General features: G+C 32.6%; 1 protein-coding gene across 1 annotated transcript; it reads left to right on the top strand.

The window, feature by feature from the left end:
• The first annotated feature begins 2,218 nt into the window (after nt 1–2,218).
• LOC123658000 lies at nt 2,219–22,810 on the top strand. The gene is made up of 4 exons (XM_045593478.1): nt 2,219–2,306; nt 20,323–20,569; nt 21,230–21,400; nt 22,494–22,810. Exons 1-4 carry the CDS (start codon nt 2,219–2,221, stop codon nt 22,771–22,773), a joined length of 786 nt encoding a protein of 261 aa, XP_045449434.1. The 3' UTR covers nt 22,774–22,810.
• Nucleotides 22,811–23,610: the final 800 nt, after the last annotated feature.

Below are 23,610 nucleotides of genomic sequence, written 5' to 3'. Positions count from 1 at the left end.
GCCTGGTCAGAGTATCTTTTTTATTTCTATACTCACTCACTCACTTCAGCTTACCGCAGTCCACTGCTGAACATAGGCCTCCACAAGTCCGCACCAAAAATGGCGTGAACTCATGTGTTTTTCATATAGTCACCACGCTAGGCAGGCGGCTTGGTGACCGCAGGGCTGGCTTTGTCGCACCGAAGACGCTGCTACCCGTCTTCGGCCTGTGTATTTAGAAGCCAGCAGTTGAATGGCTATCCCGCCATCGGTCGGCTTTAACAGTCTTAAGGTGGTAGTGAAACTGTGTTATCCCTTAGTCTCCTCCTACGACACCCACGGGAAGAGGAGGTGGCTATATTATTTACTGCCGTAAACCACACAGTCACATTTCTGTACATTTGTATGTTAATACGATATATGTAAACTGTACTAGCTTTTTTAGCACCACTACTATTTTAAATTATAAATTTTGTGTTCATTACTGACTTTTATCTGAACAATATTGATTATTTTAACTAAATTGTGTTATCGAAAGCGATATAAATTCCAACTTCTTATTAATTTCGTAATAATAACAATTTGAAACGTACTCTTACACGCAATCTTTGTAAATAATAAAATGCTAAACAGCTTCGATTGACACTTAAAAAGAATGGCCCATAAAAAATAACGAATATTATCTTCGTCACACAGATGTGAAAAAAAATATTATAACTGTCAATCATTTTGATATATTTTCGAATCTTAGTAACTTTACACTTCAGCCTGCAATATCCCACTGCTGGGCATAAGCCTTTTTCCACATGTAGAAAAATCAAAGCTTAATCCACCACGCTGCTACAATGTAGGTTGGCGGTTAGTTACTTTAAAACAAAAAAGACATTAGTATTTAAAATTGAAGTACCTATGAAATTATAAAACTTTTTAATTTTATTAATCTGAATTCACATATTAAGCTAAACTATACTAAGTTTATTATTATATTTTTGGTTTTAATTTTTCCTAACTTATATATAAATATAATACAATTACATCAGAAAATATAATTAAACTAACACTATGTATTGCATTAGAATTAACATCAATATTATTCAACAAATGTAATTAAATTTAATATTACAATATGAACCAAATATGCATGTTTTTTTTTTGCGTAACAGTAAAACCTTATTTTTGTATTTTTTTTTTTCGGCAATTGTTTTAAAAGAAAGCATTATTGTGAACATAAGTTAATCAACATATACAATGTTTAGTGTCTTAAATATCCAAATACAATAACAATAGTTTCCAAGATCAATAGGCTTTTACATTACAGCCTATACAGTCCACTGCTGGACATAGGCCTCCACAAGTTTACGCCAAAAATAACGTGAACTCATGTGTTTTGCCCATAGTCACCACGCTGGGCAGGCGGGTTGGTGACCGCAGTACTGGCTTTGTCGCACCGAAGACGCTGCTGCCCGTCTTCGGCCTGTGTATTTCAAAGCCAGCAGTTGGATGGTTATCCCGCCATCGGTCGGCTTCTTAAGTTCCAAGGTGGTTGTGGAACCTTGTTATCCCTTAGTCGCCTCTTACGACACCCACGGGAAGAGAGGGGGTGGCTAAATTATTTAGTGCCGTAGCCACACAGCACAACAATAGGCTTTTATTTGGTGCGAATATGCACAGATTACAATAACTCTTAAACTCGAATAAAAAGAATCCTATAATCTTAGGTATAATATCGTTTTTTAATTGTTTATAAAGACGATAAAAGAATGCAAAGTAGAACACGATTGTCGATGTTATAAACTAAAGCACAAAATTACTGTATGCGGTGCGACTGTTCACTGTTGAACGTCCACATGGACAGCGCGCATGAGTCGCGCCTCTGCCCGCGCTTTTTACGCGCCAATTTAAACGTCAAAAGTTTAATCTCCTTCGTGTCTACTCCACTTTACTTGACATTGGCGAAGTCAACCGTGCTTCAATAAAAAAAAAAATAATAATAATTATGAATAGAAACATACAGTGATAAACTAAAAAAAGAATTGAGAAAATATATTTATGTGATAAACATTGTGATTTATTAAATTCCCTAAATAAAATAAATAAATGTAAACTTTTTGATATATTTTTTTTTTAATTAATAATTGTAAACACAGAATATACAGAGTTAAATTAAAGACCAAAAAAGCTTTAGAAAATAACTTGTGTTATAACTATTGTAAACTAGCTTAATAATTAAATGAGAAAAATGTGTCGTGTTAGACAAAATTTAACGACTTTGTTAGTGCATGCGGGCTTGATACTGTTTATTGGTGTGCCAGTTTTATCTAATTCAGGTGAGTAAAAAAATGATAAATATTACGGAGAAATTCTTACACGGGAACGTAGTGTTAGGTTTTTTTAATGTATTTTTTTTATAAATATTTCATTTTAAAATATTAATCACGCAAAGGTACTAAAATATTAATAACGGGTATATTCTTCTTCAAATTTCAATTTTAAAATATTTGTCGGTTGATAAATTATTATTATTCTTCCTTTATTTATAAAAGCTATCTTAATATAGTAACGAAAAGTTTGCCTATGTTAGGCTTTAGTGAGTATAATTTTTTTTGTTTTTTTTTTTATAGTAAATATTATTAATTTTATACTAGACATCTCACGCGGTTTCACAAGTGTCAAGTTCAATAACTTAAAATTAATAATATTTATCTATTTTTTATGTTTCTCCCTCTATTGGGTGTTTTGTGTATTACATTATATGAAAAAGAAAATATATTGTTGTTATATAAATTATAATGTTAACTGTTGTTAACAGTAAACATTATAATTTATCAATTAATTTATTTTATTATTACTATTTCAATAACTACTATTACTACTAAACCACACACTCTAATTAAATCGCTCTTTTAGCAATAAGATCGCCAGTGTATATCTTTTTTCTGTATATATTTATATTTTGGTGTACTCTGAAAATAAATAAATAAATAAAACTAAAAATAGAGCCACATAACCAATAGATCAAGCAGTAATAAATTAAATACGCGAAATTACAGCTAGTACTTATTTTAAAACGTAATAAGCCGAACCGTTAAAAAATGCCTTACACAATCATCAGTTCATTATATCATATCGGCAATGTCTCTGCTCTCGTAATCGATGCACAGACATTTAATCACACGCCTTACATCTGTCTGACGATAATATTAACAACGTGATTAACACTATAACACAAAAAAACAATATTTAATAGTATTTTTAAGCTTGTATGATATAATATATTTTTTTTTTATTGTATATTAAACCGACTTCAAAAAGGAGGAGGAGGTTCTCAATTCGACTGTATTTTTTATGTGAGTTGTATTATATCTTTTACTGGGGATCGACATCTGACGAGTACGAAAAAGGCCGTAAATATGCTTGTAAAACGATAAATCATCATGACCAATCTCATGACCATTGGTTGACTGGAAGAGATCTCTTCTAGGGATAAGTCCCCCTTTGCCATCAACTATACATGTAATTTTCTGTATATTCTGTTTTTAAGTGCAATAAAGTATATATATTAAATTACTGTCAGCATAAAATTTGATCTTATTTAGTACTTTCCGGTTAAGGCTGAGAGAGCTGACATATCAACATTCGTTTCTTAAAAACTCATGCATAATAATTCAACGACTTTTGACTATTAACTCATGACAAGGATTCCTTTAATTTCCACGTGATAACCAAAAATGTTCAGTTAGCTTCAAAGGCACATTTAAGTCATCGTTTTACTTATTCCAATTATATTTTTTTATAAATGAATCTACTATCTACCACTGATTCGGAGTGTAGATTATGCACAGAAGAATCGCCAAAAAATCTTTTAAGGTTTAATTTTCGTTGACCTTGTTATCGTCAACATACATAAGTCATTACACAACCATCATATGGGTTCGAAAATATTTCAATACAACCCACATAACTATATTGTTTTAACATTTGGTAAACGCAACTTGATTAGATTAGCAAAAAAAATTACAAGAAATGTTTTTATATTGCATTCAATTAGAGTACATCTAAAATTGTATGAGGTTACTAAATTACTACTTATTTAAGGTTTTATACTAAAGCCACATATTATTTGTTGAAGTAGGGTACAGCAGGAAATATCCCGCACAAAATTTGGAGCAGCCCGACTGGGGAAGTACCTCACTTTTACCTTCACTACGTTTTACCTCTTACCTACGTTTTACCTTTCGACCTTACTTACGTTTTTACTACAACCTGACAACTATCAATCTTTAACCTATAAAACAGTGCACAAAATACCTTCTCTGAAACTGTAATGAAGTAATTACAATGCACTGGCTATATCAAGATAGCTTTATATTTAATTTATTGTTCTTTCCTCCACTCTTAATGCCTTATGCATGCATCGGTAGCTTAATGTCATATATGTCCTTTAGATTGACGTGCTAGGAAGTTATAAGCGAAATTAAAACAAGGTTGCATATACATATATGCGCTATTTTAAGTAGGCGTGGTAAAACGTGTCTATATTTTCGATGTAGGACAAAACCTGGAGACGACCGTCTGGTGAAGTACCTTAATCTTACAGAAAATCACAGGTACAAAATGAACTATAAATTTAAAAAAATACAATTAGTGATTTTGTGGTGAACTAGACTTTTGCAAAAATGTAATGATTGACCCGTTGATGCTGGATGGAAAACGAATCCACTGATCCAGGATCAGGATCAGGGCTTATAAAATATATAATATTATAAAATTGAAAATTTTATTCAAACGCGCTAATCTTAGGAACTTCTGGTTCGAATTGAAAAAAGTTTTTTTTCCAATATTCCATTTACCGAGGAAGACATTAAATAAATTAAAATTTTCAAACGAATCACATGATTTGCTTATATATTAATTGCCTATTGTGAAAAGTTCAAATATATATACTTATCTCCTTTTTCCTTAAAACCACTTATTTTAAATGTAAATCGCTTAAAATACTATTTGGAACATCTTGTGTTATTACTTGTGTAATTTAATCAAAACTATTGATATTACAAATTTCAATTACGTTGAGTTCTAATTTAAGATCTATGACTTATCAAAATACAAGATAACATTATTCATATTTCTTACATAATATTACAGGCTAAGTTTCAAAACTTACAATATACAAGCTACATTTTACGGCTTTACGATACGTAGATTTTAATATTATGGGAAAGTCGGGACAAAGAGGCTGTTTCACTGTCGATAACTAGCGATTTGTGTACTAAGTTTTATTTTAATATATGCAATATCCGTAAATAATTATATACAAACAAGCGTACGGCTCATCTGATGGTAAGCAATTACTGTAGCCATAGACAAGCTTGCAACACCAGAAGCATAGCAATCCCTCCTAGGAGCTCTGGCCACCATCTCACCACAGGAAAACAACACTTATTTATATCAGTATTATATAACTAATTTTCTCAGTCGGGCTGCTCCTAACACCAATACCAAAGTTTTCACATTTAAACACATTACAAAAATACAAATACAGTTTAGGACCATGCAACTTATTTAAAAAATAAAATTTAAACAATAAACATAAAAATAAAATAATGTAATTACTGAATTGTTTAGATTTACGAGCAAACAAACCTGCAATGATTCCTTTGTAAAACTGTAATAATGTGTTTGGGAGCAAATTAATGATCATTAATTTCTGTAATTACCTATTACTTACGTTATATGTATGTCAAGGTCAACTTAAGATTAAAGGGTGTCCCCAAGGTCGTTGACCTATTTTGAAAATAAATCACAAACGGATACTATTATTTAAGCGGTATTTTATATCTGTCCTCTACCTAAAGTTTTCTAGAAAATATCGTTAATTTAGTATTAATCTTGTTTTTATTAATTTTAGTGTCACTATGTATATCTGTACAGACATATTGATGAGAACTCTATCTTACTCTGCTCAGGGATAAAACACTACTTGACAGCACTATTATTTGTTTTTTTTTTTTTTTTTTTTGATTGTCTGTGATCCAACACTAATAAATCGTTAACGCAAATCCAGTGATGTTTTAAAATATTCGTAGTCACACATTTGTCATAATGTCTTAATCTTCTGAACGTTACCAAATCACCGATGCGTAATTTCATAAACTATATTATTAACAAATTCTGTGTTGTAATGTTCGTTTGAATTGCTAATACATAACTTTATAACTTATTCTACATTTTTTAATATATATTTTGGTGGTTTTTTTATTATTAACTAGATCAGTTACGACAAAGTTAGCATTACTGCTCCGAGCAAGAATCGTATTTTTCTGAATAAATAGATTTACAAAGGCTAAATTTCTGAGTTACCGAGACCATCATGAAACCGCACAGCACATTTGATGTGTGTAATAAGGTATTGAATAAAAATAAAATTGAAATTAGCAGATAAATCGGTAAAATAAAATTGTTTACAATCACTAGTTAGTATAATTTACGCTTTACTTCTCTTTTTAATTTCAAATTCACACTTCACAATTAACCGCGGATCACTTTAGAAATAATCGTTTTGATAATAATTAACTAACTGTATTATATATTATGTACAATTAATAAGCCGATCATGACTTTAAGATTTCAACTGGACCTGCAGTAGGTATTTTTTTTTTACGATTTATTTACGCCTCTTTCCCCATGTAGGAGAAGGATCAGAGCTTAATTCACCACGCTGCTCCAATGCGGGTTGGCGGATATATTCTCTACTGTGAGTAACGATCGCTATCAGGTGTACATGATAACAATCGGGACCGACGGCTTAACGTGCTCTCCGAGGCACGGTGGGGAGACCCACAAGGACTGCACAAACACCCAGACCACGGCAAACACCTGTATGACCAATACAAATATTTGTCATGTGCGGGGATCGAACCCGCAACCGCCAGCGCAACAGGTAGATACAATCCATGGCTGTAACCGTTGCGCCAACGCGGTTACGATTTATTTATATTAAATAAATTCTTATTATTATTAAAAGAAAGCATTGTAAATAAATTTGCACGATTGGGAAGAAAAACGGTCACACGTATATGCACCGATCCAGAATTAATTAAGTGGAAAAAGCTTTAAGCCTTTGACTTTATAGAAGAAAAATACTCGGAAGTAGTACGTTAACTCGTTTTTACAGTACAGTAAAACAATTATTAACTAAACAACTAACTTTTTACTTAACAAGCGTAACAAAACGAATATTTTTTACGGCACAAAACCACGGCTAGGTCATAGCCGAAGCCTAGAATGCGTACACTTATTATGTAATAGTTTCGTAATGTAAATTGTAAATTTATTCATAATAATTACAAAAAGTTACGTAATAAAGTTAATCTTATCATATCCCTCACTCGCTTTAAGTAAAAGTATATCGTCATATATTGCCAGACACTTATCGTATCGGTTCCGCTCATTGAGTCGGGACGTGACGTTTTATAGGCCATAACCTTTCACAATAAAACGCTTATCTGTCGAAAAGAATTCGTATTCACTTTAAAATACGCATTAACATTGTGTATTATACACAAATAAAATAAACTTGTAAAAAAAATCTACTCAAAATTAGAAACCAATTTTTTTTTTATATCACCACGTCGGCAAACTAGCGTACGGCTCACTTGATGGTAAGCGATTACCGTAGCTTATAGACACCTGCAACACCAGAAGCATCGCAAGCGCGTTGCCGACCCAATCCCCAATCCCCCAGGAGCTCTGGTCACCTTACTCATCAACAGGAACACAATACTGCTTGAAAACAGTATTATTTAGCTGTGGTCTTCTGTAAGGTCGAGGTACTAACCCAGTCGGGCTGCTCCATATTTTGAGCAGGAAATTCCTGCTGTGCCCTACCTCAGTTAAAAAACCATTTCTTTAGTAGGTAAGCTTTAAAAGCGCCTTTGATTCGTTACTTTCATTTATTATAATTGGTCCTTAAAGAATTTATTATAGCTAGTGTGAAACTACCAACAATTGAGAATTTTGATTCTGCAGATAAGAAACAAAAGAATCTTCGCAGTTACTATTTTCAAAAAACTGCCAATTATATAAAATTATAAAAGTCATATGTTGCATGAAATACAGCGCCACTAAACAAACACAACTTAACCATTAATAATATTAATCGTGATATGAATTATATTCTTGACGCTTCTTTTTCAAAGTATCTTTAAAATATTTTTTTCGGAATGAAGCCGTAATGAATAGGTTTTCGACGTATATTACATAATTTTTGATATTTCGCTTACACACACTTATAGTAACTACTACAGAATGTACGAGTACTTTTAATTAATATTGCAAAATATTTGTCTTGCGGTTTGATAGCTTGAGTCACCGTAGAATTTGTTTTTAAATATATATGAAATTCTTTCTCAACCGCCAATCGAACACAATAAAAATACATCAGAAAGTCCAGAAGAGAACAAAGCGTTTATCAAAGATAATATAATCAAGAGCATTGACCTTAACCTGAAACAGATTCGGAAACGAAATGCGTGATTCAAAAGCACGTGATTTTGTTACACGTAAAACTATGCACGCGTATTTTTATGTACATAATTTGTTTGTTACGAGTAATACATGCAATGATGCACGTGTATTTACGATTACCATTCAAATCGCAATAAATTGTAAGTCCTAATCGATTAAAATAAAATGATGACTCGGAGTATTTTAAAAATATTTATCTAAATGTTATTGTACGTGTTTTCTAATTATAAGCTTAGTAATGTTAATATTTAAAGAGTGGACTGCCAATCAATTGTTTGATAAGTATTAAGAGTCACACAAATAAAAAAATTAAAAACTATCATCCAAACACATGTCAAAAGTTAAAAGGATTACCCTTCACTGGTCAGCTCTTTAATTTTATAGATTTACTATTTAAGTTAATAAACTTGTGATGCAAATTAAAATATGAATTAATTAGCCTTTAGTTAACATCATAAGTGTGAAAATTTAATTTTGTGTAATATACTTTGACTTTTCTCCGATACAACTCGCCAAAAATTAAATTAACTTTAATTTTAAACAGCAGAATTCCAGTGATCTGTAACGTTCTAGAACAGGTGAAATATTTTTGGTTTTTGTCCGAGATTTTAATATATGACTTACATAAATTGTAATTATTAAATAAATAAAAAAACTATCGACTTGCGAACGCGTGTAAAATTAAAATTAGTATCGTAAACTCCAAAAATTACATGCGAAACCATTTATCTGTAGGTAACATTACATGTCAGATTTAGGACTCTTCTTTTATTGAAAATTTGCTCGTATTCTTACTAATTTGGTAATTCAATCCAATTATAATCGAACATATTATTTATTAAACAAAACAAATAATCGTCGTAATTGTCGTCACTGTCCGAACAAGACTTATGATAGCAGCATTAGCCATTTGCTGAGACCACTTCGCCAAAGTAACTTCAAAACTATATCAATTTTGTACTAAAAATATGGTAAACAAGCATACGCATACGCAACCCACCTGCTGTTATGCGGTTGCGTAGCCTATTAACGACTGCCCCCGACCGTCCCCAGAAGCTAAAAACATTTGCCATGTGCAGGGAATCGCCCCTAGGACTCAAGCACATCAGCCATTTACTGCATCCACAGTACCAACGTATAGTCAAATCTATATATATAAAAATTTCGTGTCATGATGTATAAACTCTGAAAATATTCAACCAATTTTTATCAAATTTTGTAAGCATCTGTAATTTGGTCCAACTTGGGAGATAGGGTAGTTTTTATCTCAATCGGACCCAGTAAGTGGCGCTGCTATTGGTATGTAACTCCGAAACTATGAACCAATTTTAATCAAATTTTGTAAGCATCTTTAAATTGGTCCAACTTAAGGGACAGTGTAGTTTTTGTCTCAATTGGACCCAGTAGGTGGCCCTGCTATCGGTATGTAGCTCCGAAACTACTGAAGCAATTTTAATCCAATTTTGTAGGCATCTGTAATTTGGTCCAACTTGAGAGATATGGTAGTTTTTATCTCAATTTGGTAGCTGTTTTCCGAGCAGGACAATGTCTGCTGGATCTGCTAGTTGACTATAAATCTTGCGCAAATACCATTAAGGATAATCATATGTACGAGATTGTCAAGATATTACTCATGGCTATTGCAGATTAAGGCCTTGGCGTTCTCGGATAAGCAATCAACTGCATTGTCTATGTATCCCTCGTCACATATATTTTACAACTTTTAACATCTTATTGCGAATATATTGTTATGTACAGACTTTATAACTTAATATCAATGCGTGTGGTTATTAAATTTTATACATATAATGAATAAAACACAGTATCTAAACAGTAAAATTGTATTGTATTGTCTATCGTCTTTACTTGACAAATATATCTAATAAAAACAAATTTTAATCTCTATGTGAGCAGTAAAAACTAAAATAATAATATATACTAGTGGTCGCCTAGTGGTCGAAATTCAACCACAATTCAACCACAGACTTTAACAATAAACAAAAGATGTGTGTCAAATACATGGTATTGTGTATAATGCTTTTTTTGTTGGAATAATGTATTTTATATGCATAATATGCAAAAAAAAATTAGCATTCTGCACTCCCTCTCTATATAAACTATAAGTGTGCGAAATTTCATACTCCTCCGTCCACGCAAACAGGGGTACAAAGTTTTTGCTTCACGTATTAATATTTAGATAATTTATCTATCATGATATATCAAATAATATCATAATTTGCTGCATCATAACGATAATACAGATTTTTACAGTTGTTATACTGGAAATCTAAGTTCCTAACTTTTAGATTTTGCTTTTCAGGGCACAAGCCAAACTGTGCATATCAGCTATTTAAAAAATAAGTATTACTTGAAGAATTTTGTTACAAAAATTTTAAAACTAACAGTTTAATGAGACCACTTTCGTTAGCGGTCAACAGCATTAATGATTATGATTACGGTAACGATTCTTCGACCTTTAAACCAACTTTCTCTTATGGATCCAGTTTTATTCTTGTTACACGATTTTTTGCATCTTTTTTCGTCTGGAATTCGAACCAAACATCCGGCCTACTTGACTTGCATAAAATAACTCTTTTTATCTCACAAAAGGATGTATGCATTATATATATATATTGCTTATGAGACTTTATATTATACAAATTTTGCTGTTTAATTTGCGTTAACACATCTTTATGACACTACTTCATGTCATAACGCAATTTTTAATAGCCTATGTTAGCTCTAGGAAATGTAGGGTTAAGTAGAAGTCTAGTCTCTTCTATTTCCTTCTTCTTTCATCTTCCTTTACAATCCAGTTTCAAAACTATTCTGAACTTTTCTGATTTTTAAAGCGTTACCATATGTTATCATATACATATAGATTCATTATTTTGTGTGAAATAGCTAAGCATGGGGTTTCATAGGCTAAATTAGAAAATCGCTTAGAAAGAAAATTACTGAAAGAAGCCTAGAACAAAATACGACTGGCGACACTTTTTCTTTTACATACGAATCTTCTTAACGCCGTAAAAGCTAAAAACGGTAGAAATGAGTAAGGGCGGAAAATACCAATTGTCTACTTTCAAGTTAGATGCAACGGCCACATAATATAAACTCGTATATATTAATGAAAATTTTGTTTTTAAAAATATGGTTTCAAAGCCAATGCCAAAATAACAATTAGTATTAAATAACGCAATGAATTCTGTCTGTCTAAATGAGAACAATTCTCAAACAATGTTATACTTAATAAACTGTTTCAAAATTTGAAAAAAGAATTCACAGTGCTCTGGGTAACCTTTTTGAATGTATTGTGTAATGTGAAACAAAGGGGCAATAACAAAAAAAATATAGCTTGAAATTCTACACTTTGACTTTGTACATACGTATTCAAAATGTTTTTGAATTAAATAAGCTTACGCAAGCATTTTTAAGGCATCAATCGTCATCACACAAATCACTTTCAGTTAAAAGTGAAACTACCATCGATACTAAATATCATCTTTACCTTTCGATTCTATAAAAAAAAAATGATTGGTCACTTTTACTCTGTGATAAATTCTCTATAATCACATTTTAAAGTAGAGTTTAAATCTGTGACATAATTATTATGCGTCTTCGGTGCGACAACGACAGCCCTGCGGTCACCAACCTGCCTGCCCAGCGTGTTGACTATGGGCAACACACACGAGTTCACGCCATTTTTGGCACGAACTTGTGGAGGCCTATGTCCAGCAGTGGACTGCAATTGGCTGAAGTGAGTGAGTGAGTGAGTGAGTGACAAAATTAAAACACTTTGTGAGATTTTTGTAATAGATGCTAATGCAAAGGAACATAAAGAAGATAAAGTAACTTCTAAAGACTTAATCATGAATTAACAATACAACAAGCTAAATTGACGATTTAATTATTTATATAAAGAGTATCTAAAGCTGAAAGAATAGTTGTGGGTTACCTACAAGACGTCAAAGTACGAAAACGATAAATATTTAAATAGTTGCTATGCCTCGCGGATTCACGTTCGTTGTTATTTCAATTTGAACCAGTATACTGGAATTAGTGCGTTTCAACAAACAAACTTTTCAGGTCTATAATATTAATATAAATAATAACAGCACAATCATAACACCAAGTGCAAAAACAGAAGATAATTGGAAAGCCATACACAAAGAACTATTATTCTTTTAAAACATACAACAGACATAACACTACTACAAACTACAAAGAGCGTAATCATTACGCTACAATTATTTCATTGCAAATAATCGATCGATCCACTAACACTGAACTCTAACGTGCAATAATATGCAATATAATTGCGTGCAAATATACGTGTTTGTAAATTATTTAACATGAATCAAGGTCAGTGTACTGCATTCTTGACATAGGAATTATTACATATCCGATTATTATAAACATGCATTCTTTTTCGCAAATATCGCTTAAACCTGTAATATCCCACTGCTGGTCCTCTCTCCCCGTGTGGAGAACGGTAAGCGAAGGACTGTTTGGCAAATATAAATTGACGAATTCGTGTACAATTTTCGTTTACATGCACCTCTTGGTACAAGTAAATGCGGAGTTTCTTGCTGATTCTTCTGTACAGAATCTACATTCCAAATAAGTGGTAATTTCACTTTTAACCATAATTTAAATTTTAATTTGTAGAATGATGATTGAAGCCTATTTGAATAGAGTTATGGTAATTTTGGTTTTTTGAATGCTAAACTCTTCTTGGACAACTAAACTTAGAAGCAGGAATATTCAACTTGTATATTCAAATTTCACACTTCAAAAATTAAACACTAACTCATTAAAAACATTAATAGACTATGCCAAAAACAGAGATTCTTGAGGAAATTGGGTCGGCAACGCGCTTGCGATACTTCTGGTGTTGCAGATGTCTATAAGCTACGATAATCGCTTATCATCAGGTGAGCCGTACGCATGCTTACCAACCTATTTATATATAAAAATAAAAATCAATATTTGAGTAAAATAAGTCTCCACATGGTTTTTTAATAATAACTTTTTAAATAATTACTTTTGGGTTAAAAATAATTAAAACTTTTTATTTTTAGAAAATCATAAAAAAATGAGCCTTAAGTCTACGGACGACCTTAACCTTATTACGATACTTGTTTACTGTTTTTCCTATGATCAGCGAAGAAGTCAAATAATGCTATATCTTAGGCTACTTTTATTTTAGAAATGTATTTATTTCGTTACTCTGTGAACTGAATAGTATTTTTTGTCATTCAACGCGCACGAAGTCACGGGCACAGTTAGTTTTTAATAGTTGAGAATCAACACTAACTTATTATCCTAACTAACATAATTATACAGTTATTTATGTGTACAAAGATGCGTATAAAAGTAAGCAATTATTTCCCACGCAGTTCTATCTCTTGCATAACACAGTGTCAGTTAAATCGGTATGTCAAGGTATGAATAACTGATGTTATAATGGATTTGAATCATAACGCCTTACGAAACCATGAGAAGAGGTTAGGCATATTAGGCAATAACAATACTAGACGACTCGATAAGTTTCACGTGCTTAACAATAAATTTAAAAAAAATAAGACGATAAATCATTAACAAACATTTAAGTAAGCTACTGGCGAAGTTGCAGATGACAAGATTGAGCAATGCATAGCTGACAAACTTAGACAAACATAGTCAGAAGATTATATTTACAAAATTTAGTCGAAACAAAGTTTGTCATCAAACAGACACAGCCTATTTGTAATAGAATAGTAATTTCTCATTATTTGCCCTACTGTAAATTTCGTCAGTTCGTTGATTTGTTAATATTAATTGTGTTTATTTCTCTTCTCCGTAAGTTTTAACGCCTTACTTTTCACAAAAAAAAAAAGTGTGTACTGTATACTTGTGTACGCACGTAAGAAGTTATACTCCATTGGCTAGCTAACTTCACGTTTCTAACTTCTTCTTCGTTGACTAGCTAACTTCAGGATAAAAATTTACTCTCATCACTTTTCCCTAACGCGCCAAAAGAGGTATAACTTCGAAAAAATCTATCTTAAGCCAAAATAATTATAAAATAATTTTGGCAACTCCTGTTATTATTATGTGTAAGCAACTTTTTTGCTCTACAATTATCCCAAAAGATAAATTTGATAAGATTCAAGATATCAATTTGATTTAAGCGTAAACTATTATCCATCCATTAGCTATAAATACATTCCAATGCCACATTCAAAACATCAGGTAATCACGAAAACAATAGCTACATTGCCTCGTTCTAATAATCGGCATATCGTGATGACGTGACAATATTGATGTCAAGTAAATCATCTTAATATCTACTTAAGCAATCATTTATTTATGCTAATACTGTAAAGAGGAGAGATTTGATTTTTAATGTTTTTGTAATAAATATTCTTCTTCATAAATATTCTTTCACAACGTTACGTTATCACTGAGAACGTAGATTTTATTTTAACGGGTGAAAACGAAATAATCAAAATCGGAAAGGACGCGGGTGAAGCCACAGCGGAATCTTAAAAAATGAATAAAATTTGCATAAAATTACTGAAAAATTTGAATAATGTTTACGAAATTATTGCAATACTTGAATAATATTTTACGATGACAATATATGTATCAGAAGGTCAAACAGACGTTAAGCGGTCAGCTCTGATTGCCAATGTCAAGATTACCCAAACTCCACTTCTGTTTTGTAATACTTCAAAACAACACATACAAAAATTATTACTATTTTATTCATGAGAAAGGAACATCCATTGACATTGACTAGCTCGTTGGCGCAATTTGTGGTGGCCCTGGTTTCTGCTCCGCGGGTGGCGGGTTTGATTCCCGCCTGAGTCTGTAGTATTTGAATTTATATATGTATATATGTATTATTTCTATATATATTAATCAAAAAAAATATTTAGCTTTACTTACCATAAAAACAGGTGACCGTGTGTGTATGTTAAAAGATATTAATCTATTTCTCCATTGTTTATACTTATTTGAAGAAAAAAACAATCCAATCCAAGTGAATGTTAGAAGAAATTTATTCACACGAATTATCATAAATATGAATACATATTTCCATTTATTTTAATATTAGCAAAAACGATGCAAAAAGTTTCAAAGATAATGTTACTCAAATTCTATCAGAACTATTTATTCCATTACTTAAAAAGATACACATGTACGCGTCGTATTGTAAGCTTAAAGCTAATTAAAATACACATACATATTACATATACTATGTTTTAAAAGTTATTCTGAATATTTGAAGTGATTTAGATGTGCAATAAAGAAGCATATCTTAACTGTCGAACCAAATTCGATGGTTATTTTTTATATACTAGGTCGGTAAACAAGCGAATGCCTGCAACACCAGAAGTTGCCGACCCTACTCCCGACCATCTCCAGGAACTCTAACCTACTTACTCACCACAAGAACACAAATTTACTTAAGAGCAGTATTATTTAGCTGTGATCTTCTGTAAGAGGTAATTTCTAAAATAAATAAATAATAATAATAAATTTAAGCTAAATTAAGCTAATCAATAAGAATTAGCTAGATAATGTAACTTCTCAATATATATATTTTTTTTGTTTGTGTTGTTTATTATCAGAACGACCTTTGTGTAAAAGATGTATGTATACTTTTCTATATATATATATATATATATATATATATATATATATATATATATATATATATATATAACAAAAAACAGTAGTATAGTGAAGTTGGTCGGGTCAGCTAGTAAAAAAGAATCAGCCTTGGCACTCGTTATGCAAATAAATTTTTGGAAATCTTTTGTACATGTCAGACTGAACTAGCTTGGATCATAGTCATGGCCGTTTTAAATTTTGCCTATTCTAGCATACGTTTCATGTATTAGCCTAGTCGGCAAAATAATGCATTAAAATCCACGAAATACTAAATCCATATATAACCGATAAAAATAGTTTATTTGGCTAAAAAAACCTTGACTACAATCAGCCCCTACATTATTAAAAAAATTCAGACAATGGTAAGAGAACCTTAGAATTTGATCCATCAAATTAAATTCATCAATCAAGATCAGTCGAGTTAACCTAAACACATTCGCTCTTGTATAGTTAACCGTGAGCCTAAGCACCGGCGGTCGCGGGTTCGCTTCCCTCGTGGAGAGGATAATTGTGTTTGTACAAATATTTCTTTGTCTCACGGATTAGTGTCTGTCCATGTGGAACTCTCCACCATGCATAGGAGAGCGCGTCAGCAGTTGGTCCTAGTTTTTATCATAGCCCCTGATTAAACAATTACTCATAGTAGGGAATGTATCGGCCAATATGTAGCGGCCGCAGAGGAACAGTGTCTGGATTAAGCTCCGACCCTACTCCAATATGAAAAAGAAGCCTATGGCCAGCAGCGGAATGTTACAGATCTGTGCAAAATATCTCTTCCCGTATAAGAAAGGTTTAACCATAACGTAATGAATAATCACAATAAAATAATTGTTCACATGCCATTTAACGAGATCACGGAAGAAAATTAAAATAAAAAGTGTATTTATTTTTTACAAATGCCACCATACTGCCATAATTTCCATCGATTTCAAGCATTGTTCAATTTTACAATTAATTAAATTTATCGATCGACGTGCCCATATTACCAACGTACATCCGCATTCATATCGGTAATCCAACTCATATTGTTTATTCCAACAGTTCCAACTTTTTTAATATATGATAGTTAGTAGTAATCATATATAATACTAGCTGACCCGGAGAACTTCGTATCGCCTAACACAAACTTTATCGTATGGTATTAAAGTTCAAATTGACTTTTAAGTATTATCACAAATCTTTTGTATGGGAGTATAGAAAAGTGTTGTTTTAGATTTTTTCAGGAAATTTAAATATTTTTTTTAGAATTTTTCTCTCCGTAAGAACCATCCTCGTACTTCAAGGAATATTTTAAAAAAAGAATTAGCGAAATCGGTCCAACCGTTCTCGAGTTTTGCGCTTAGCAACACATTCAGTGACTCATTTTTATATTATAGATGTAGGTACGTTAAACGAAGATTAAGCTGCGTGTGTATATGATATACAAATTCATAACTAGACTTGGCGGTCTGATTTAAAAAAAATTGTAGGCTATAAAACGTTTTTCTACAACTTAAATAGCGGTACCAAAAGTTAAAAAAAAAGAAATAATATACTTAGCAATTCACAGTAAAAAATATTTTTTAACAAATTAAATATAAATAAACTATACGATTAATTTTAAACACAACTAAATCGATTTATATTTTCATAACATTGTAAACGCAAAACGAATCAGTAATTTCATTCCCATTTTCATACACTACTGGTCCTTCGTTCAACATAGACTCCCTTTGTGTACAATTAGTACGATTGTTCGCTAACATCTAGTGCGTGAAATGCGCCTATTTTTTAATAGTGTGCATGGCGTTGCCATCACTCTACAATTTAGGTAATTGCTCTTTTATACGTTTGATAGTTTTAGATTATCTGAAACGTTATTAAGTAACTTTGTATATGAGTGTTTTACTTCATCATTGCAGTTACAAAACTTCTTTAGAGTTTGATCAAAATCAACCTATCAACTGCTGTGTGGTTACGACGGTAAAGAATATAGCCCCCCCCCCCTCTCTTGCCGTGGGTGTCGTATGAGGCGACTAAGGGATAACACAGTTCCGCTACCACATTGGAACTTAAAAAGCCGACCGATGGCGGGATAACCATCCAACTGCTGGCTTTGAAATACACAGGCCGAAGACGGGCAGCAGCGTCTTCGGTGCGACAAAGCCAGCCCTGCGGTCACCAACCCGCCTGCCCAGCGTATTGACTATGGGCAAAACACATGAATTCACGACATAATGTCGGGCGCGAACTTGTGGACGCCTATGTCCAGCTGTGGACTGCGATAAGCATAAGTGAACCTATGAACGTCCCGTAACCGGGAAACCGTTCATTTACCCACACACTAGACTAATAGACAAGATTAGTTTACAGCTAGACTCAAAAGGGAAACATCGATTTCGGGTGAACCCGAACCCGGTTTTTCGGTAAAATATGATTTAAATATGATTAATATAATATGATTTAAAGTAAGACTTCTTTACGCACATTTGACTTGGGAAGTAAGCTGACGAATGCGTGACGAGAGTGTTGCGAAGTGTGATCGAGCAAAGCGAACGGAGTAAGAGAGGAAGGTACGAGCACACATTTTCTTTCTCTCTTTCTCTTATATACAGTTATATTTCGTATATCTAAGACACAGTGCAAGCCTATTGCTATAGAAGTTTTACTTCAGTCGTGTGGTCTAAAGCACATTTATTATTGGGTTAATATAATACCATAAAAAGAGATATTATTATCACAGTCAAATTAAATTAATTCTCACATTGACCAGTATCACAAAGAATAAAGATTCGTTTGAACAAAGAAGAAAAATGATCGTTAACTTTATATTAATGCGATTTTAATATTTTTTTATCCTTAAAAGCTAAATTATCCAGAAGTACAAGCCTTAAAAACATCACAATGCATCTCACAACAAAATAAGAGGAACAAATGTTACCGAGATTTCTTTCCTTGTGAGATATTGACGTGTAGTGTTAAATATCAAAAATCTTGTGACATTAAAAGATTTCTTAAAAATTACAAGAATAAAACTATTGTATAATTTTGGTCACCTCATTATATAACATCGGAAACGACTTTCACGACAACATCAAGTTCCACGAGCGCGTTCATAAACTGTTTCAATAAAACTACAAAACATAAATGTTACTATACGGAAAAAGGCACGTAAAAGAAATCAAGAGTACAACGTAAATGATATCCGCGTGTCATATGAATGATGCCTTCTGAATGGTAATTTTGATTAATCATGAGAATAACATTTAAATATAAAAGTAATCTAAAAAAGTTGTATTCGCACGAAAAAGGTTTCACTACAATATGTTTATGATTACCAACTTTTATAACTCGTTTAATATTTATAGTGACGTTGCACTCTTTGTAGAGCTATCAAGTATTTTGTCAAAGAAACGGTCGTATGGGTACTAGTGTTAGACACACTAATAATACATCCGTATATGGTTTTCTGAGGCTAGCATAATTTGAGAATACAGACAATACTATTATTGTCTGTATTCTCAATATTGTAAAACCGTAATAAAGCTTTTAGGTAAAACTTCTTAACGCTTAACTTGGGGAGTAAGCAAGTGAATGCATGACGAGAGCGTTACGAAAGGTGTGATCGGGTGAGGCGAACGGAAGTTGAAAGGGAGACCCATAGAAAAAACAGAAAATTTAAATAGTTGTAGAAAAATAATATTTCATTCATGTATATAATATACATATAAACATATGTATATTATACATACATATAGATGGAACTAAAGAAGTTTGGTCGAAAGGAAGAAGGTCTATGGCACACTCGTTTTTTTATATTATGACGGAATGGTAAAAGTTACACGCACAAATCATAATTAGGTAGGCATATAAATATTAACACTAGAACCTTCCTATCTACCATTTCTACCTTACACTTTTTTTGCTAAGCTAATGTCACTCTTCTTGTTTAGAAAGAACTTAATGCAACACGCTACTTCACTGTACATAGACGGATATATAGATATACATATACACCCCAATTGTTCTGATACATAAAACATAACAAGCATATTTTCGGCCCTACCATCATCATAATCTTTTTACTACATTTCGACACACAGCGTTCAGCTTATTCTTCGTCACATCTCTACAGATTGAATGGAAAATAATAACCTAATTTTATTTCATTTACAGATTTACCGAACCGCCTAAACTACGACTACATCTACAATAACACCAACTATGCACAATTAAGCCATAACGTAAGGCCATATGATATATCAAATAGTAATAAACCTAAGAATAATAGCCACAGATATGCAGACAGAGGAAGCGACAACAACAAATATGAAATCTTTAATAATGATAATATGCTTGTGGGATTCGCTCATGATCCGTTTAGGTATTCTATACCAGAAGCTGATTATTTAAGGGGCGTTCGGTAAGTAATTATTTTAAATTTCATCGTAATGAAAACATGTTTCTATCAACTAATTTAGAATTACTTTGAATAACTAACTAACACCACTCTGCCACACGCCTAAAAACCGGCGGTTTGCGGGTTCGATTCCCGCTCCGCCCGCCGCTCTCCGATTTGGATGTTTGTCCTTGTGGATCTTCTCACCGTGGCTCGGAGAGTAGATTAAGCTATCATTCCCGGTTGTTATCATATACACCTGATAAAGATCGTTACTCATAATAGAACAGCGTGGTGGATTAAGCTGCGACTACACGAATAAAGAGGCTTATGGCCAGCAGAGAAAAGTTGCAGGCTGAATCGTAAATCGTAATCGAAATAAATAACAATGAATCAAAATAAAAGTACAATAAGTTTAATATTTGCATAAAAGAATACCGTTATAGCATTATTGTTTGGCAAGACAACCCGCGGAAATTTACCCTAGATTGTAGTTACTATTATCATAAATCGTGTCGTGACGTCATATTATAGTATATACTCCTATAATCTTTTTTAAAATAGGAATTTTATGTAAATGCAACTTTTAAAATCGGATTGGTATTTAAATTAAGCTATTCAAACAAACTAGAGAATTCTCATAATATAGATAAAGGAAATAATGATTTTCAAATATGATTGTAGGGAAATGGACCCAAAACAATTTTCCAATAAAGGTGATCGAGGCAAACGTGGAGTTTTCCACCTCTACAACATGCTGCAGTGTGCTACTGGATGCGACCCCATCTCCTACAAGGGCTATGGATGCTACTGTGGATTCCTTGGCTCTGGCAGACCTACAGATGGGATTGATAAGTAAGAAATAACTTTTAATAATAATAATAAATAACTTTATTGCACACAGTAACATATAACAATTACATAAGTATAAAGTTTAAAGGGAAAGAGAAAATAATAATTACGTCGCATGCAACGGGCGGTCTTATCACTAGATAGTGATCTCTTCCAGACAACCCACAAAACAAACTTTTAGATAGAAATGTTAGTGAAAGTATAGACTTTTTAATGGTCTTATGAGAACCAAAATTGAAATTAAATTTTTCGTAATTTCAAGAGTATAATTATCGCTTATTTATATAATAAGCGATACGACGACGCGTTGGCGCAACGGTCAGAGCACTGTTTTGTGGCTGTTGCGCTGGCGGTTGAGTGTTCGATCCCCGCACATGGCAATCATTTGTATTGCCCATACAGATGTTTGTCGTAGTCTGGGTGTTTGTGCATTCCTTGTGGGTCTCCCCACCGTGCCTCGAACAGCACGTTAAGCTGCTGGATCTGGTTGTTATCATAAATACCTTATAGCGATCATTACTTATAGTAGGGAATATTTCCGCCAACCGACATTGGATCAGCGTGGTGGATTAAGTGATCCTTCTCCTACATGAGGAAAGAGGCCTATGCCCAGCAGTTGGATATTACAGGCTGAAGCGTTGTAAAAAAAACAATTATTTTACAGTTAAAACCTACTCTACAAGATCTATCATACAAGCTTTAAGTTTTGTCTTTATGAGCAAGAATTAAAACCGAGTACGATTAACTTGCCTTAACACCCTAATGTAACTGTACAAATATCTGTTTTTTGTCTGAATGTATGTCATTACGCCGTGTCTCAAAGAACGCGTTAAGCCGTTGGTCACAGTTCTTATCGTAGATACCTGATAGCAAATGTTAGTTATAGTCGAAAAATTATCCATTACATCGCAGTGCAGAATAGTGTCAAATAAGTGCGTTTGGCTCAAATCATTCTCATACAAGAAGAAGCCTTTAGCCAAAAAAAAAGGACTTTAACAGGCTGATTCAGAGCAAGAATGTTTTCCATAAAGTCAATAACATAACTGCATTTTTTCCAAAGAAATAAAACTCACCAAAAATCTTTCAAACCCATCAGTTGCTGCAGACTCCACGACGAATGTTACGAGAACGTCTACTGTCCCGCAAACACAGTGTACTTCCAGCCATACTACTGGAAGTGCTTCAACAGACAACCTCACTGCGCCCTTGGGTACTATCAGTCGCGTCGCCAGGTTGGCAATAGTTGCTCTGCCAGATTATGCGAATGCGACAGGAGATTTGCTATGTGTGTCAGAAAATATTCCTGTCCGCGCAGTCGAACATTCTGTAAATCTGATCCGTTAAGGCTAATACAGAATATACTGATGTTTAAATAAGAATTTTTTTAATTAAACTTTGTTAATAATAACTGTCTAAACATGTTTTGTCTAACTGATCTAATTTGAGCTCGCTTGAGCCAGCAATGTCGCCAAAATATCGGGAATTCCAAAATGACAATACCGGCATGTCCCATAGAACCAAAAGTTTTCAATAAAAGCTTCTCTTCACCCCAAAATTCGTCACTAGGGAATTTAAATGCACTCATGCGCTATTGTGCTGTCAGAAATTAAGAATTTTACCTCCTCCATGACAATTCTAGTAAAGTTTATGAAAATAGTAGACATATCAAAAGAATTGCGTTAAAATTGGTCGTAATATTTCACAAAACAGTGAGAAAATTCGATGTTGTTTCTATCGACACCACTTTCTACGATTAATGGCGATTTTTATTGTACGTTTAGTGGATTTTATATACACCAATATATAACGAAATTTATTACATAAATCTCTATGTAATACATATTTAGTTATAATAACTATATTCTTCGAACATTGTTATTTAATTGTAAATATTATTTCAAGAACAATGATCATCTTTGTACATATACATATAATTTTAAGATTTTATTTCATGCCTTTGTTTTTTTTTTTTTATTCTAAGTATATTTACTAACAAGAATCGTGGGATTAATAATTGCAAAAATATTATACAGTGATTAAATTGTAGGTCGAATCTATTAATTTAATCTCTTAGACAATGACGCAATTCGAATAAATTAGTATTTATAAAAAATGAACTTGTAAATTTTGATTGTATGAACATATTATATAATCATGTTTAGCTGTGATTTACATACATTATACAACGTTTTTTCATGACATATTATAATAAC

The sequence above is a fragment of the Melitaea cinxia genome, chromosome 11, assembly GCF_905220565.1.
Source record: "Melitaea cinxia chromosome 11, ilMelCinx1.1, whole genome shotgun sequence".
NCBI lineage: Eukaryota > Metazoa > Arthropoda > Insecta > Lepidoptera > Nymphalidae > Melitaea > Melitaea cinxia.
The sequence above is the reverse complement of the archived record's forward strand: the minus strand, read 5'-3'. Positions and strand labels throughout refer to the sequence as shown.